This window comes from Cygnus atratus, chromosome 6 (genome assembly GCF_013377495.2).
Source record: "Cygnus atratus isolate AKBS03 ecotype Queensland, Australia chromosome 6, CAtr_DNAZoo_HiC_assembly, whole genome shotgun sequence".
In the NCBI taxonomy this organism is placed as follows: Eukaryota; Metazoa; Chordata; class Aves; order Anseriformes; family Anatidae; genus Cygnus; species Cygnus atratus.
In genome coordinates this window covers 20,001,986-20,019,999 of record NC_066367.1, presented here as the reverse complement: position 1 = coordinate 20,019,999, position 18,014 = coordinate 20,001,986, and the positions used below count along the sequence as shown (strand labels likewise).

General features: G+C 37.8%; 1 protein-coding gene across 1 annotated transcript in view; it reads left to right on the top strand.

Annotated features, from left to right (window-relative positions):
* Nucleotides 1-17,297, top strand: part of LOC118259326 (collagen alpha-1(XXVIII) chain-like) — a 33,127-nt gene extending 15,830 nt beyond the window's left edge. The window contains exons 17-37 of the mRNA XM_050711713.1: nt 336-404; nt 1,632-1,703; nt 2,308-2,376; nt 2,945-3,016; nt 3,883-3,951; nt 4,374-4,442; nt 6,129-6,197; nt 7,185-7,253; nt 7,929-7,997; nt 9,387-9,455; nt 9,941-10,009; nt 10,743-10,823; nt 11,460-11,495; nt 12,614-12,650; nt 12,796-13,353; nt 14,009-14,202; nt 14,429-14,431; nt 14,764-14,854; nt 14,945-15,016; nt 16,263-16,451; nt 16,907-17,297. Of these exons, the coding sequence (XP_050567670.1) occupies nt 336-404; nt 1,632-1,703; nt 2,308-2,376; nt 2,945-3,016; nt 3,883-3,951; nt 4,374-4,442; nt 6,129-6,197; nt 7,185-7,253; nt 7,929-7,997; nt 9,387-9,455; nt 9,941-10,009; nt 10,743-10,823; nt 11,460-11,495; nt 12,614-12,650; nt 12,796-13,353; nt 14,009-14,202; nt 14,429-14,431; nt 14,764-14,854; nt 14,945-15,016; nt 16,263-16,451; nt 16,907-16,917 (2,037 nt within the window). The 3' untranslated portion in view covers nt 16,918-17,297. The remainder of the gene's footprint in view (nt 1-335; nt 405-1,631; nt 1,704-2,307; nt 2,377-2,944; nt 3,017-3,882; nt 3,952-4,373; nt 4,443-6,128; nt 6,198-7,184; nt 7,254-7,928; nt 7,998-9,386; nt 9,456-9,940; nt 10,010-10,742; nt 10,824-11,459; nt 11,496-12,613; nt 12,651-12,795; nt 13,354-14,008; nt 14,203-14,428; nt 14,432-14,763; nt 14,855-14,944; nt 15,017-16,262; nt 16,452-16,906) is intronic.
* Nucleotides 17,298-18,014: the final 717 nt, after the last annotated feature.

The following is an 18,014-nucleotide window of genomic DNA, read 5'->3' as shown; positions in this document are numbered from 1 at the left end:
TGAAGTGATTACAGGACATGCTTTACTACTGGTATAAAGAAAGAGAAGGGCAAACTGTTTATGGAAGTTAGCTTTGCAGCTGAAATTTTGGTGGGAAACATTCACAGGGACATAAAATTATAGATTTACAGCATTAATCGTTTCCACCAACAACTCTTCGGTAACAGCTCAAAATATACTTAGGGACCTGGAGATTATCAGTCTTTGTGACCAAGGGTTTAAGACATTATACTAAAGGTAATATCATTATTTAATCTTTCCTTAAATATAACCAACCAAAAATTTGCTTTTCTCTTTCTCCATGACAAAGCTCTTAATAATAATTTCTACTTAAGGGCGAACAAGGCTTGCCAGGAGAAACTGGAGTGCCAGGAGAAAGAGGTGTTGGAGAACCTGGTTCTAAGGTACATTGTTAATAGAGGTCTTGTTTTATTTATTTATTTGGATTTGAAAAATTGTGGTTTTTGAGTGTCCTTTCTGTAGGCACTTGAAAATAGGTTTAGAGATGAACCTTAGGCTTTAGTCTTTATAATTTTCAACACAGACTTTCAGTAACCTCCAGAAATTGAAACATTTAATATACACCAATTCTGTACAAAAGTAGGAATATTTATTGTGACTGAAACTTTCAATGTACCTAGCCCATGTTCAGATCAGTGTGGCACACACCTCACCTACACATTTGTCCAGACAACAATCCAAAATATTAAACACCTGTCAGAAATGGCAGTCCCCAGCATAAACTAAACTACAACCTGAGCTGGTGAAAAAAGCACAGAACAGTGGTTACTGTACTGCTCCTTCCCTCTTCACACAAAATGATATGGTGTAAACAGAGCAACAGCTACACCCTCACACATTTGTACGGGAAGCAAGCTGTGCTATTAGACAAAAGAAGCATTTGCTTGGAACAGAGAGGAAGCTGTAACCAGATTATCTCAGTGCTGAAGTGACCAACATATTAGCCAGTCCCTATGTCACTAACAGCCAGATTAACATAAAATAGGGGAGTAGGTGAAAATGCACTTCCATGGCAGTAGAAAGGCAAAGGTGTCTCCTGAGTTTGCTTTTTTTTTTGTTACTTAGGGATTTTGGATGGGGGTTGGAAAAGGAAATAAACTGCTTCATTACTTGATTTCATTTCTCAAACTATGGTAACGCTGAGTGAATCCATTTGATCCCAAATGACCCTAATTCATCTAAAACTGGGTCAGGATTTTGAACCTTATATAAATAGGCCAATGCCATTAATAGATTCACATTGATATGCACCATCAAAATGCCCATCATCAAATCACAGTCGGGTCTTCCTATTACTTTTAAAGCTACCGCTTAATGAAATTATGGTATTATTATTTTTTAAGAATTAACTGGAGCATTAACAGCTAATAATATTATTTGTCTAGATAAAATTCACAGTTAGAACAATCAGGCATATTTCTTCCCTTGTTAGTAATAAATGGGAGTTGTCAGTATTTTAAAAAATGCAAGATTTCAGTTCATATGCGTAAGTGTTTGCTATAAATATACATACAGTTTAGTAGCCTTTTTAAAATAAATTTCCTTGATTCAGCAAAAGAATAGTACCAAGTCTGTATTTAATAGAAAGACTTACTTTTTATTGATGTTAGGGTGAGCCAGGCCTTTCAGGACTTGCAGGTCTGCCTGGCCTTCCAGGAGAAGATGGAGCGCCTGGACAGAAGGTTGGTTCATCTCTCTCTGCAGCCTTCTTGCTTCCCTTCAAACATTCCTACTGTTTACCCTGTGCTGATATCCAAACCTAGAAGAGAGAAGAGAAGAAGTGGTGTTCATGGACAAGTGGAAATGTAGCACATTTTTGGTGAAAAAATTCTCTTTCAAACATACGTTTTTAGGGAAACCTTTTCTTCTTCTTTTTTCGGGGGGTGGTGGTGGTCATTGTCTATTATCTTGTTTACAGTTGTTGGCTTTTTTAATCCACTAAATTCCCTTCAGCTGAGAAGGAAGATCACAGCAAAGGCTACAGGCAACCCTTTGTAGCCTTCTGATCATAGTATTTTCCCAGAATGAGATACCTATATATTTAAAAATTCCGTACTCAGTGTTCAGTCATTACTTAGAAAACATGCTACTTCATGAATTCCACCTAGAGTTTTACAGTGGTTGCTTATGGGAAGAAAATCCTGGGCCCAGTGACATCAGTGGAAATTTTGCCATTGATTTTTAAAAGTCTTTGATTTTAATGAGCTTATTCAAATGAATATAGAGTTAATTTTGCACCATGTGTATTTAGTTCTCTGAAACAGTGCTTTAATTTTTTCATTCCAGGGTGAACCAGGATTACCTGGTCTTAGAGGCCCTGAAGGTGCTCCAGGGGTTGGAATACAGGGGGAGAAGGTGAGAATGTCTTACTACAGGTGACATTCAGAATTGTAAGGCTCCACAAATAGGTTTGTCAGTATCTTCTCTTTTTTAGTCTAACACAAGTAATGAAAAAATACATCGCAAAAAAATAGGTTAACGAGTGTTTCTAAAAGCAACTAGCTGCAGAATTTGTTTCAGCCTCAGCCTAAACCAACTTCTTAAATAATGAAGTTAATAAAAGACCATCTGGGACATCTTTTTCACAAAAAAAAAATGTAACAGCAGTACAGTGTCACTGGCTCACAATGTCCAGTACCAGTGATAGTGTCTGGTCCAAGAAGTTCACAAAGAGGTAAATCTTTTGCTGGGACTACTGCTTCGATTAGTAGGAATAACTCAATCAATCTTTTGGGTTCTGGCTCTTGTACTGGTCCTCTGTACTGATTCACTGATGGAAAAGTAATTATGGTTTCTCATGTCACTATCTGTATCCTATGAAATAACGACACTGGAAGTTGCTGGAGTCATTGTCCAAGACATTACACCAATTACATGTTCTTAATATTTTGGTACATGTGACATGTCTTCTCCATTTCTGTAGGGAGATCAAGGTCAGAGAGGAATACGTGGATTAACAGGACCAACAGGAGTGCCTGGGCCTGCAGGAGCTAAAGTACGTTCATTATCATGTTATGTGTGTAAAACAGCCCCACAAAACTGTGCTTTGCTGCAGATCGCAGGAACAACTTGCCTGGAATTAACTTGCTTCTTAAGAACTACCAAAGAAAACCAAAGTTCAGCTAAGGTTTCTCTTAGCAAGACACACTATGATCACTATAAACATCTAGAAGCATTTTTTAAAAACTTTACTTTCACCATACTGCTTCCCCAGTGACTTGGAAAAAGTTATGGGGCACTAATACTGGCATTTTATGCTGAAATATTTGGGAAGACAATATGGTGTCTAGCATATACACATGTAACAGGACTTTATTTTCCCTTACACTGATCAGACTCATGGCTGATATTCTTTCAAGGATGTGGAGTTTGAATTCTCACTACCCACTGAAAGTGAGAGGTTTCTCCTCTGGTTTCTTATTAAGTCTTTCATTATTAATTCACACAATAGTATTTCCACATAAGAAGAAAAATAAAAAGAGGTAATAAAGTACACTGAAAGGACTATTTAAAAAATCTTTTCTGACAAAAAATAAATGTTTTCTTGTACACCTACACAGCTGGGCAGGAAGCCTTGAGGGCTGGACCAAGTCTAGAATGCCCTAAGAAAAGGAATTCTAATAATATATATTTATTCAGTGACTGACAGGAATCTCATTTCCATTGAGAAATCAGAACTATACTGTTTATCAGTTCTGCAATGGCTAGATTTCACTTAACATAGTGTATCAATAAAATATTGAGACTTCTAATAGAATTTTAATGGAATATGATAAACTGACACACAGATGTTTTCTCTGAGATACGCTCATGCTACTTGCAGAAAAATCCATTGTTTTTGCTCTCCTTCCTTCACTGCAGGGAGAGCCTGGGGTGCCAGGACGTCTTGGAATGCCAGGCCCTCCTGGAAGAGCTGTACCTGGACCAAAGGTAACATCTGCACTCCAACTCCTAGTGCTTTCAAACACTGTGTGAAAACAATGAAGTAGGCATGCTTATTGTGTAAATAATTTCAGCCTTAGAAGGTTGCCCAAAATGTCTTATTTCCTATCGACAGTTATATATTGTGTGCATTCTAGTTACCACCATGACCTGGTATTAATTATTTGCCAGCTTGAGGTGTAGCCTACCTGTGTTCGTTTCTTTGTCTTTGATATCTTCCGTATCAAAATATTTTTCTTTCGTCTGCTCTTGGTGTTTATCTTAAATGCCCATGAAACAAATAAATATATATATATATATAAAACTATTACATTTGATATATATCTGTTTGTATGGCATATAATAAAAAACAGTCTGTGATTGATGTTTAATAAAATAACTAACTAGGGTACATGTTTTCTTCATTGCAGGGTGACATTGGGTTACCTGGTCTTGCTGGACCAATTGGAGAACCAGGTTTTGGGCTTCCTGGGGCAAAGGTAGCTCCTAAATTGATAAATTAATTTCTGACAGAACTGTAAAATAAGGCAGGATTCCGTGAAGCACCATCAAATTACTTAGGATGGCAAAGTGTTCTGCGGTTCTTACTGTGTATGGTGTACTGCGCTGGCACATTATAAGGATTTACATGGCTGGATCACCACAGTCAATTTTCCAGACTCCATGAACCATAAGCTTCCACATGGCAGAGGACCAGGGAAAATTTGACTGTTTTTAATTCATAATGAGTGAATACAGAGAGGACACCTGATTTATGTGCTTACAGCAGCATACATGCCAAACAGTTAATTTTTCTCAGCCAGGGTCCTTCTTAGGTACATGGCTTCATTCCTAGGTACGGCACAGAGTAATCCATAGACTCCAACAAGAGCTCAGGACATGGGCCAAACTGGCCATGTGAGAAGAGATTCCTTAGGCAGTGAAAGAAGAACATGAAAGAGCAGCTAATCTCTAAGGACTTCTCTCTAGCACTTCTCTAGTATTGTCTCAGCGTTAGCTACATTCAACTTTTCTTCAGGCTTTAACCTAGTGAATTTGACAATACTCGAGTATAGCCCCTGTCCCTTGTCCTCTGACTGATCTTAAGCTCTCAAAGCTCTTTCATTTAGGTTATGCTCAGCATGTTTCTATGACTATGTTCTTCACTTTTTGCTATCAGTATTAGTGCTTTTGCTGTTGCTTCTCTCTTAGATAAATGTCTGCACTAAGATGTGTAGTAAGGTAAAACTTTCTATGGCTTAATTTTTAAAAAATAATTTCTGCCTTTTCTTGGCACTGCTACGCATGCCCATATTTTGGTTAGCAGGAGGGACAAACACAGTCATCCATCCAGATCATTCATTCAGTTGTAATTCAGAGCAATTCACTGCACCATCCAGTGCTGCTGGCAGAGTCTAATCCTCTTAATTTTTCTGGTAAATCTGTGTATCTGAGATACTCCAGCTATCTGGATCCATGAAAGGAGCTTAAAAGGGAACATCTCTGCTAACAAGCTCCTGTTATACTCGATATCTTTAATGAGGTTCCATGGCAGTATAGGAAAATACAATTCTGGAACAACAAAAACAGGCAGGAACCTTGTGACAGAAAACATTTTTAAATTGACCACACAAATTGCTGGTGTCCCCAACCCTGAGTCCTTTTTCTCACCACATGGAACAAAAAGCACGTGCAGAAGCAATATTGAACTTTCACAGTGCTCTACAGCAGTTTATCTATCTTCAGTTAGCATTATCAAAAATAGCTACTCAGTAATTCAGCTCCCATGCTAGACTTTTGTCTGTCTGTCAAGATGGGCTTGTGCCCCCAAAACTGGAGTAATAATAATCATGATAAAAAATAATTATATATATATATATATGGGGAATGCAACTGAAGCCATTCCCTCTTACATGTATGTCATAATAACAGCAGACCGAGCTCTCAAAAGAGATCCAATTAGCGACTTAAAATTGGAAGGTCCAGTATATCCTCAGAGCTATTAAATATCCCACTTTTAGCCCAGGATTAATAACCTCCAATAACCATTCACTTAGTAAAATACGTGAGCAGATAGATAAAATCAACTTACAGTATGCCTGCCAAAGAAGTTCCACTTTCATGGAGCATTTCCTGCTAGCAATTGCACTGTCAGTCGTCTCATCTGTTTTTCCTGCCTTCATCAGGGTGACCGAGGCCTTCCAGGACCCCCTGGGCCCTTTGGGCCAAAAGGAGACGGTTATCCTGGTCCACCTGTAAGTTTACAGACAATTTTTTTAATGTGAATTGGGAACAAATAGGTACACCAAAGTGATTAACTTCCACAGCTGACATGCCAAGAAAGATCTGCTTGTCTTTTATGCTCCTCAACTGTGGAAATGCATTTCAGCATAGAAGGAAAAAGAAATCAGAAGTAGTCCAAGTAGTAGTAGTCCAATGTTTCAATCAGTTCCCTCAATATCTTAGTGTAAGATACTGTCTTCTGCCCAGTCATCCAGAATTTTAACCCCCAAACAGGAGATCATAGCCGAGCTGAATAGCTGTGTCCATATACGCGCGTGTGCGCTCTGGGCAGCACTATCTTCCAGAACCACTGAAAAAGCAACTGTGTCCAGAGTCAGAAGACCAAACAGTCCTCGGTTATATTCAATGGGCTGCTGAGGATGTGGCAAAGAATGGGTTGATCAGCTTTACAGACCTTTACAGAAATCTGTACTAGCACATATGACTAATGCCTGCAAAGAGGATACAAAGAGAAAAGGGTCTCTGTTCCTCTCCCTTGCTTGCATGTGTATGTAGCACTGAAGGAGAATTACTGGCTACAGCCAGGAAGTTTGGTGATATGCTAGCATTTACTTCTGCTACAGACAACTGTAAAAGTGCATACACACACTGAGGAATAAAAATGAATGAATGTCAAAGTGGAAAAGGGAATCTGAAGCATTTATAATGCTTCTTGACATTTTTGTGTAATGCAATGATAGAACTCCTTTTGCACCTGCCTCTCTGGATAAGACTCCTCTGTCTTCAAACATGTACAAGCCTCCTGCATGAGACAGAATACACAGACCAACACTGACACAACTTCTGGCTTACAGAGTGGAATTTAACCAGTTACAGACCACAGTGACCCCACTAAGAGACAATGTATTCAAGATACTAGCCATATTAATGTCAACAAAAACATGCAGTCAACATAGCCTTAAGTTAAATTCATATTCTGCCTGTGCATACAATTTCAGGGCTTGCCAGGCCTTCCTGGGATTCCTGGTGAACAAGGCCCTGATGGAGTTGGACTACCAGGACCTAAGGTACAGACCTTAACTTCTAGAAAAGTAAATGCATACATATACTCCATGCAGATATAGTTCCTACCCATAGGTCACAGTCAGAGTATCTTTTTCATACAGCTTAAATTTACTTGTCAGTATATAAAAGGTAGCTTCCATTGCAGATCTTCAAGCTTCAGTTCAGAACTCATCTTGGTGCTGACTGTAGGATTACTTGAATTACACAGGCAATTGACAGATTGAGTGCAGCTATTTAAACACGCCTCGTTTCTCTTAAAAGGAGATATGTCTTTTTTCCATTCTCTTCAAACTGCTAGCTGTCTGAAGGCACTCATAGGAAAAGTATGTTAGAGCAGTGCCAATGTGAACATCAAGTATGATCCAACTCTGACAAGCAAGAAAGCAAAAAGATTTTTGTTGGCTTGGAGGAACTATAGTTCATTTTATGATATGGGAATTGTAATTTATCTGTTAACTTGCCTGACTGTACATGTCTTGGATATGTTTAGACCACTGTTAAAACCCATTATCTTTCTCATCCTGTCTGCAGTATTCATGGTTTAGCTCTGTTTAGACTTACACTGTGCTGTTCAGCAAATCTCCTCTCTTTGTCCCGCTTGAGCACAACAGATGCTGAGAATTCTAGAAATCAAACTTTGGTATTCACTACTTATTTTTTAAAGTATCCATTTTCAGGGTGATCCCGGTAGTAGAGGACCAATTGGTCTCCCAGGTCCCCCAGGAGAAGGCCTGCCAGGACCAAAAGTAAGCCATTTAAACAGTTACATCTCCCATAATCTATTTTCTAAAAAAAAGAAAAGAAAAATACAGTATAAAAACGTGCTTATGCATACACATCTTTATGTTTTCTGTCTTCACACTTCACTAGAAACAAATAATCCAACAGATAACTGAGGAATACAGTGTCTTTAATTTGTAGAAAATCAAAAATGTTTCTGCTAACCTGCCATAAACCATGGCCTTTTCCCTATTGCAGAGGATAAATAAAGTGATAAGCTTGCATGAAGAAAACGTGTAGCTCCTGCAGATGGTACCTCCAATTTAGTAGCAAATATTTCTTCAGATCTAGCATTTTTCCAGACCTAGGATTAATGGACTAGTAAGCACTTAGCAGTGTCTTCCCTTTCTTACTCTAAAAGCTGCAGGCAAACTGCTGAGCTCTTCCAGAATTTTTTTTTCTTTACTGTATAAAGTAAATCAATAATACTCTAATGTAATATATAATTATAATATACATCCTGAAAAAATGCCTGGAAATAATAATAAAAAGCCATTTTCCTTATGAAACCTCCCAAAATGGAAAATTCTTGCTCCTACAGATCAACTTCAGAAGTCTATTAATAGAAAAAAACTGTTTCAGGATGTGAATGTGAATATAAAAGAACTGAACTGGGACAAAAGGAAGGATTTCACAACATCAGAACGTATCACCTGCACAATGTGGCTTATTGGTCCCAGACTGTTCACATTGGCCTGAAGGCTAGGTCTATGGCTAAGTAGTGGTAAAGCACTAACCCCACCTGTGCTAGGCATGAATACAGGACCCTTACAAATGAGAAAACTGAGAATTTCATGCAAGGCCACTGGAATTGCAATACAGGTATAAAATTAATATTGTACTGCATGCGTTCTGATTGCTTCCTATGGAAAACATATGGAACTGGAACATTTTCTCTAGAGTTCTTTAAAAAATGAGCTTATAAATTAGCAACAAGAGATTATTTGTAATGCCACATTAGTGTGTATGTTTACAGGTCTGAAACTGTAAGCTTAGTGGTGATGAAAGATACCACATCATTTAGGAAATAACAATCCTTTCTTAAATCATAATTCAGTTCTCAGTGTCCCACCAATACAATCCATCCTTCAGTGCAATGCTCATCTCAATCAGCAAGGTGATTCATGTTCTCTGACCATAAGGTCCTGAGTGACTCCTTTGAAGTATCAACTGGATTTAAATAATCTGATAAAGGATAAAAAAAAATTAATCAGCCAGAGCAATCTTATCCTCACTACTTATAAAAAGATACTGATGTGGCAGAGGACTGACAGGAAATTACATGGTGGTACAACAATTTATTGTGCGTTTTTATTATGAATATTGTACTTAACACATGCAGGGTTTCTCTGTAGGGAGCCGTAGGACGCCCAGGGCCACCTGGCTCTTTGGGACCTCCTGGTGAAGGCATTCAAGGAATTAAGGTAAGATGACTCCCTTATACTGTGCCTTCAGTATTTAACCTGTGCTGAGTTTTCAATCTGACCATCGCAGTATAACGGAATCAACAGACTGCACATTGTTATTTCTTATATGACAAGAGAACCTGAGGTTGGACAATGAGAAAGATAATTTAAGCACCTACAAAGTATGTTCTGTCTCTACTGCTGTAAACAAGCCCAAAGGTGCGTGGACTGGGTGAGGAGAAAGCAGGGACATCTTTTAAGAGGGAAAGATAGCCTCGTAAAATGAACCAGAATGAAAAATACTATTTATCCTCTTCCCAAGTCTTTCATACCCACAGAGACAGCTGATATGATCATGCAGTTTTCAAATATTATACATCTGTAGGGTAGACATACTGCTGAACACAGTTGTTAAAATGCAGTTGAAACACTTTGAACATTTAAAAATAATGCATGATGAGTGACTACGAAGGGTTAATATCACTAACCTGGATTATCATTAGGGGGAACAAGGAATTCATGGAATGCCAGGACCACGAGGCCCTCCTGGAGAAGGGCTTTTGGGACAGAAGGTATGGTACCTAAATCAGAGATAATGTCTGAGCCCCAAGCCAACATACCGAAAATACTCAGTACAGTCAGCTCTCACTAAAGGCATGTGAATTCTGTGAAAAGGGAAGAGCCCAGCCACTCACACGATCCTTTTAATATTTTATACTAATTTCCATGTTGCATATGTTAATATCATATGAGGCTTATCTGCTACCGCAGCTAGAAGAAATACAGATAGTTTTAATATTGTTGCCTTTCATTTGCCCACAGAGTTACGCAAAATTTGGGGACTACATCAGTGTTAAGAAAAAGAGAAATGTGTGTTGAAATCAGTTTTTGGATGTGATCACATCAGTTTATAAAAAATATACAAACTCCCATAGCCTAGCAAAAATCAAACCCGAAGGCACTAATTCCTTTGTTTGCTAACCTAAACACCTTTTCTGGACCAAAAGGTTTCTCAGAATATTTCCATTACTCATTCCAAATACATCCCCCACCTTTCTTCTCAGTTTCCCTATGGTTATCTTATTTTTCTCAGACACATACTCATTTTCATCATTCAATATCCTATGAAACCCTTCTGTCTACACACACTTGTTTGGGATGGTTCATTTTTCAAACTGCTTCAGCTATTATTCCCATGAAAATGCCTACCCAATAGTACAAGTTCTTCACACAATTCAAAAACTGTGAAAAATGTAATAAAAAATGACTTATACTTTCTATCTGGTTACCTACATGGCTTCAAAGGGAGATCGAGGAGCTACAGGTGAAAAGGGGAAAAAAGGAGACAAGGGCAATGTGGGTGACCCTGGTTTAGCTGGAGAACCTGTGAGTAATTCAGTTTTATCACATCTGTTTTCTTAAACTGCTTAAAACTAAAGCTGGGTTATGCATTTTTCTTGATGTTTAACTACTCATAATCTAAAATGCTTAAGAAATTGAAAATATGAAAACATTTAAAAGCACAAAGAAGACATTTCTGTGCTGAGTACCTCAATCTCAAAACACAAATACAGGTTCCTTCTTGAGGCAGTGAAAGCCAACAGCTGTGTTTTAAGAATAAAACTATGTGATTCTATTCTATGGCAACCAAGTAACTGTAGATTGAAGCTGATGTACTGATGAAGGAAGGCAAAATGGTAACTACTGCTGTTGGAACGGTCCCCAAAAGCTGGAAAACAAAACGTGGTGCTCTTCTGTTCTGGCATTTGCATACTATTAAGTATACATAAACTGAAATTCAGTGACTCAATGGGAGACTTGAGGTCATCCACTGCGCATAAAAACCTGACCACCTTTCCAATGGTGCAGATATGGTAGGTACAAGCTAGTATCACAAGAACACTTTTTTCTAGCAGAAGTTCTTATTGGCTAAACATTATTTCAATAATGGTACAGATGAAGTCATATTCTGAATTACTGTGTTACTAATTGTAGTAGCTTAATTAATGATCACTGTTACAGGGCAAAACTGGACCAAAAGGAGACCAAGGCCTAACAGTAAGCAAATTCCTTTATTTAAATTCCATCAGACCAAGATTATAAACAGAATGCAAGGTACTATCAATTAAAATGCATCCTACATAAATTATTATAGAAGGGGTTTTCTGACTAGATGTAGCTCAGTAATAATATAGAAAGAAACCACTCATAGGCTTCTGATTTTTTTTTCATCTGCCTCATGCTGTTACGGAATTTAAAATTCCTGGTGATTTTACTTATCTCTCTTCTATATATTCTTTTGCAGTTATTGTTAGATGACCTGGGTGTGTACCCGCTGCAGGGAAGTTTTTTGAAATAGTAATTAAGAGTCTAAAGAGCAAAGATCTTCAAACCTGTCATGGTCTATCATGCAATGGACCTTAATTATACTCCCGCTAAGCCTCAACTGCACCAGACCCAAATTGAGCATGTCAGTGAGGTTTGTGGTGGAAGCTATCTGCTGTGGCAAAAGGATGTATTTGAAAGACTGACTCAGTGCCAAATGAGTCCTAACTGCACTTCAAAACATATAATAAATGATTGCTCTAGTAATGAAGCGAGTTTTGTTTGCATGTCACTGAAGCTATCACTTCTCTGAACAGACAGCTCTGAAGGCAACAGCTGGTTTTAGTGCTGAAAGCTGGGTAATACAGTGGGCCAGGTACACTAGCATTCACAAATCCCAACTCCATTCTGACTTGGCACTCTCATATGCCAACTCACGAAAAGCAACATGTTTCCTGAAGCTGGGTCTACTTCTCAACTCCCTATTGTTTTTAAGAGCAAAGGAATATCCATATTATTTAGATGCTGAAATTTGAATGGGTTTTGACTTTAAGTTTTAATGAGAACCAAATCATCAAGTGTTCTTTACAATAACAGCAGTTAATTGTTTTACATAGAGGTGCTTCTGTTTTGTCATGTTTATGATTCTTATATGCTATATAAAATAGTTCATTGTAAAATGTGGAACTCATTCCAGATTTGGGAGGATCAGATTTGAAAGTTAAACACTAAGGTTCTTTGTGGACACAGATACCCAATATAAACAAAATCTTTGGTAGCATCAATGCTATACGTTATTTGAAAGAGGCAAGTGGTACAATATTTTTATATGTAATTTTTTTCATATCCAGAGAGAAGATATAATTAAATTAATTAAAGAGATATGTGGTAAGTACTCAGGAAACTTTTTTTTATTTCAGATTCTGTTTTTCTTTGTAAAACTTGCATTCTTCTCCTTTGCAAAAGGATACCAAGTCAAGTCATTGTGATCTGTTTTTTTTAATTATTATTATTTTTTATTTTTCCTTTGCAGGTTGTGGTATTAAATGTAAGGAAATTCCTATGGAGCTTGTATTTGTGATTGACAGCTCTGAGAGTGTTGGACCAGAAAATTTTGAGATTATCAAAGACTTTGTAACTGCTTTAGTAGACAGAGTAACTGTAGGCAGAAATGCTACCAGAATTGGCCTTGTACTATACAGTTTAGAAGTTCAGCTAGAATTTGGTCTCAACAAGTACACAACTCAACAGGATGTCAAACAAGCAATTAGAAAAATGCAATACATGGGAGAAGGCACTTACACAGGAACTGCTATCCGTAAAGCAACCCAGGAAGGATTTTTAGGTGCTCGAACAGGAGTGCGAAAAGTAGCTATTGTGCTAACAGACGGCCAAGCAGACAAGAGAGAAGCAGTGAAACTAGATATTGCTGTTCGAGAGGCTCACGCAGCAAACATCGAAATGTATGCAATAGGAATTGTAAATACTTCAGATCCAACACAGGCTGAGTTTGTGCATGAATTAAATCTGATTGCTTCAGATCCAGACAGAGAACATATGTATCTCATCGATGACTTTAATACCCTGCCAGGTGCGTTCACTGCAGCTTTATTCTGCATTATATCCGATGCTTCTCAGAACAGAGGAAAAAAATACATTATCTTTGTGGAAATCATGTTTTGATGCTGATCAGGATTAGTTACAAGGTGCAAAATAACAGGATCCTGGAGATTTAAATTTCCTTCTTTTAAGTCGTCATGGTCAAGTCAATTACATATCATGCCAACAGGGGATGTTGCCTACTGGCGAGGAAAAGTCACTTCAACTAGCTTTCTAAGCTGAGTAAGTGCTCATGCACGAGATCTGCTGGAGTGGAAACCAGAATCTAATTGTGGGATAAATTCTAACTATTTACTTTCATTTCAATACCCCATTCTCATTGGGTTATTCACGTGAGTAAAGTAAGCAGTTTTTTTCCCCACTACCAACTAGTAGTTGGTACTAAGCTTAAATGAACAACCCTAGTGAGATCACTGTATTTTAGATCATGTAGAGGACTTAAAGACTGGCAAATTTGTGATAATAAAATACACAGTTCAGAGAACCTGGAATAATCTTCTTAGATGCATATAAATAATCCAAAGGAGTACCAGACTGTATGCGCATTATTTACATGTATAAATAATCCAAATTCAAAAATCCAATGAATTCTGTGTATGATGGGGTTTTCTACTTTTTTTAAACAGCTCTGGAGTCCAAATTAGTCAACCAATTCTGTGAAGATGAACATGGTACCTTAATATACAATCGTAATGGAAACGGTGCAAGCATAAGTGGACCATCTTTACATTTAGTATCTTCAAGTTCTTCGTATTACATGCTTCAGAAAAACAATGTTAATGGGCAATCACTTTCAGCACAGACACCTGGAGTATCCACTGCAGAAAGTCCTCTGGGACTTGGTGATCTTCCTCAACCATTAGTTCCGGTATGAAAATTCAGCAAGTTTAATGAGCAAAAGTTTTTGATGTATTTCCTTCTCTGTTGCCTGATGCAATATGCAACTTTTCCCTTACTTTTCTCCAAGACAGGTACTGTAGTAGGTCCTTTCATTTGCTATACTTGGAGCTGACTGTTCTGAATAAAAGTTCAGATATTGCAGGCAGACAGTTATCTAATGGCCACAATTTATTCCTGAAACTGTTACAAATAGTATTATTGCTGTGTTTAATACAGCTATATTTGTGTCCCAGTGGGAAAAATAACCCTATTAAAGTGCAATTGCACTGTAAAAAAAAAAAAAAAAAACACAAAGAACAGGCTTAGGATTGACAGCTGTCCTGGTAAACCAATCCAGTGAGGTTAAAATCCTGATTCTTAACGTTGCAGTCTGGGTAAATGGGAAGGAAAAACATTAGAAAACCTAAGCAATGAAGGCCCTGTTCATTTTGAGACACTGCACAATATCTGTAGAGGAAAGAAAATCAAATGCTTATTTCAGACCAAAGCACCTCCTGTGGTAGTTTATGAAGCTTATGAAGAGGAATTAGAGGAAGAGGAACAATCAACTTTGCTAACAGTGGACACTAGAGGTATTATCATCATTGTTAATATCTCCAACTTCTAGTTACTTTTGGCTGATGAAAAATAAAAAGCCTCATTCTGTTTCTTTTTACTTGCAGCCATGATATCATCATTGCCACCAACAGATGAAGTGCTGACTCATTCAACTGCAGGGCTCACACCAAGGCCAGGTTATAGATCCTAACTAATTTTTCATTTTGTTCTCTCTTATCACAATACTAACTTTATAAGGCTTTAAATCAGAGTCACTCTGTTGGGCCTATCCACTCTCTGAAGATTTCATGAGCCCTTGCTGTGGAAAAGAAGCCATTTCAGGATTTTATTGCAGATCTAGCTGTAATTCTTGACCAGCCTGTTGGCCAGTTCTCATCTCCCCTAGTTCCAAACCTCACTGCTCATTTAATAGCAGAAGCAGACTGAGCTGATAAATGGCACCAAAGAGAGACATAGCACTAGCTGAGGTGGGCCAGTGAGCAGGGAATTCTTCAATCAGAAAGGGTCAGTCTGCGGAGATAGGAGGCTTCATTAAAGAGAGAGAAAACGCAGCACAGTGATTTCAGAATTGGACAGATTTCTCTTTCAGAAGAGAAATAAGGAAAGAAGGTGTCCAGCCATTTGAAGGAAAATACAGCAATTAGTTAACCGCTCAAAGGGTTCATTCTTTTCCAATGAAATATCTGAACATATTATGTTCATCACTTTGGGGATTCAGACGTTTGAGTTCCAGTAAGAATGTATTATGATTAAACAACATCATAATAGACTGTATGTTTCCTGGGAACATGGACATGACTAACCCGACAGCTTTATATTCTAATATTTTATTTTATTTAAGTTTCCAGATACTGGTTGCCAATGACACATACAGAACACTGATGTCACAATATTAAACTTGAAGGAAAAATATTTTTCTCGTGGTATTACAGTGAGTGAGACTGGCAAGTCACAATCCTCTAATGCGTATCTGTAGGATGCCACTATTTTAATGCCTCTGCTCCCACACCACAAAAAGAACTACAGTGTCAAAACCGAAGCAATGCACTGCAGAAAGATGATGGTCACACTTGTGGGCTGAAAATAGTTAATGCAAGTCTTTGGATGGCAATTTTGTTTTGCTCACAAGACTTGTTGCTGATTATTAGATTTTAAAATTTAGATGTCAAAATAATCAGATATATACTGTTTGCTCATTTTGTATGTGGAGTCATAATACTACTATTTCTTAAGTTATTAGAACCATGTCAGAAAAGAGGCAGTTTAGTGATTTAATAAAGATGCACTAACATCATTAGAAGTGAATCTTAAATGGCTATATAATATTAGCAGAAAAAAAAGAGTTGATAAGTTAAAAATTAAGCAGCACAATTGATTTTTACACACTCAGTTGTGTTTGTTCCTTTTTCTTTCTTTTTTTAGAAAGCGTTCTGGACCTCCGATGCAAGTTAAGGCTGGATCAAGGGCCATGCCGTGTTTATATTATAAAATGGTATTATGATAAACAAGCCAATGCTTGTGCTCAGTTTTGGTATGGTGGCTGTGATGGAAATGCAAATCGTTTTGAGAGTGAAGAGGAATGTAGAGAGGCTTGTGTGTTTTCTTCTGGAGGTAAGAATTTGTATCTGTCTCTACATTAATAACTAACAAGTTATTAATTTGCTGTTTGCTATAAATCAATAAACTATTGTTTGGGTTTAGTTATGGAGTATCAAGTATGGCATGTAAAATTAAACCCACTAATTAACATAGTGTTAACTAAATTAAAGCCACTAATTAACAAATGTTAACGTTGTGAAGTCATATACTCACTAACAGGAAAAACATCTAGCTATGCATATTGTATGATGCAGTATAATAAAATAACAAATTTTCAGCACTATCAAAAGTACGTATTTCCTTTTTACCAAGATTCGGTAACACCAGTATAGCACTTGCGATAGTAATTGCCCTGCCTTCTAAATACTACCATTATACAAACTATACTTTATTTAAAATTATCAACATGGCTTTGGAAAGCAATCTTTGGTCATTAAAAATCACGTAATTTCTTTTCTCCATTACAGAAACCCAATAGTTGGCACGGATTCTACAGATTCTTCACTTTCTTTAAGGAAAAGTATTCCCACAAATCCAATTTTAATATTTCAAGCACAAAATATCTGTTTCCAAATGACATGCACATTACTACTCGGGTTGCTAGATAAATGCAGCAAATGCATCAGCTTGTTCCCTACTTGCTCTCCAGGTCACAAGACAAGGAGGTAGCTGAGCTACTCACTCCTCCCAACAACATGCTTGTTAGATTTTGCCCTTTTATCTGTAAGCTCTCCTCCATTAACTAGCAAGATACATGGAAAATGCAGTTAAAATACTTCCACAAATTTATGAGTGACTGCACCAGTAGCTGACATCAGTAAGTTTGGTTAATTCACGTCCAAAGTGGTTCTTGGCATGTTGTTCCTCTACTAAAAGCCCTAATTTTTAAATGCATTTTAGTATTTTATTTCTTAAAAACTCTAATTTTTAAATGCAGCATAGTTTATTCTTTATTGCTTGTTACTACCATATTGCTTTTTACATTTATGTCTGCCTTAATATAATGTATTATTACTTATGTGCTTAAAAGCCTGTTTCTAATAAAACATTTCTGTTTTTACTGCCAGGACAGAGCGTTTAATAGTACCCTTACAGAACTAGAAACTTACCTCACTCTACACTCACACTTAAACGTGCTCCTGATGATGTAACAGGATTTCTGCCTCAATCTGTAATGAGACTGAAGAGCACAGATTGGGCACTCCTGCATAGGAAGCCAGAAAGTTTTTTCCCTGACCATTTTTCCCCTCAGCTGTGCCCTGCTCGCCCCAGCCAGGCGGGGCAGTGAGTGCGAGGAGCAGGCAGGGCGGGCCTTCATGCACCTTGTCATGACTTGATGCTTGTCGCGACTTCAGGGAAACTTGTCACAACTTCCAGGCTGGCCGTGCCAAGTTCAGCACAAATTGAAGGGCCCACTCTGGGAAAAAAACTGTCAACGGCCAAGTTTATTCCCTCGATTCGTGCTTTAGTTGGACTTTTTTGTGGCAGTGGGCAAGTGCCCACTGAAGCACGCTCAGCTGAATACGCTTTTGGAGTTACTCTGAAGCAGTAGTTTCACACACCCTAGCTTAAAAC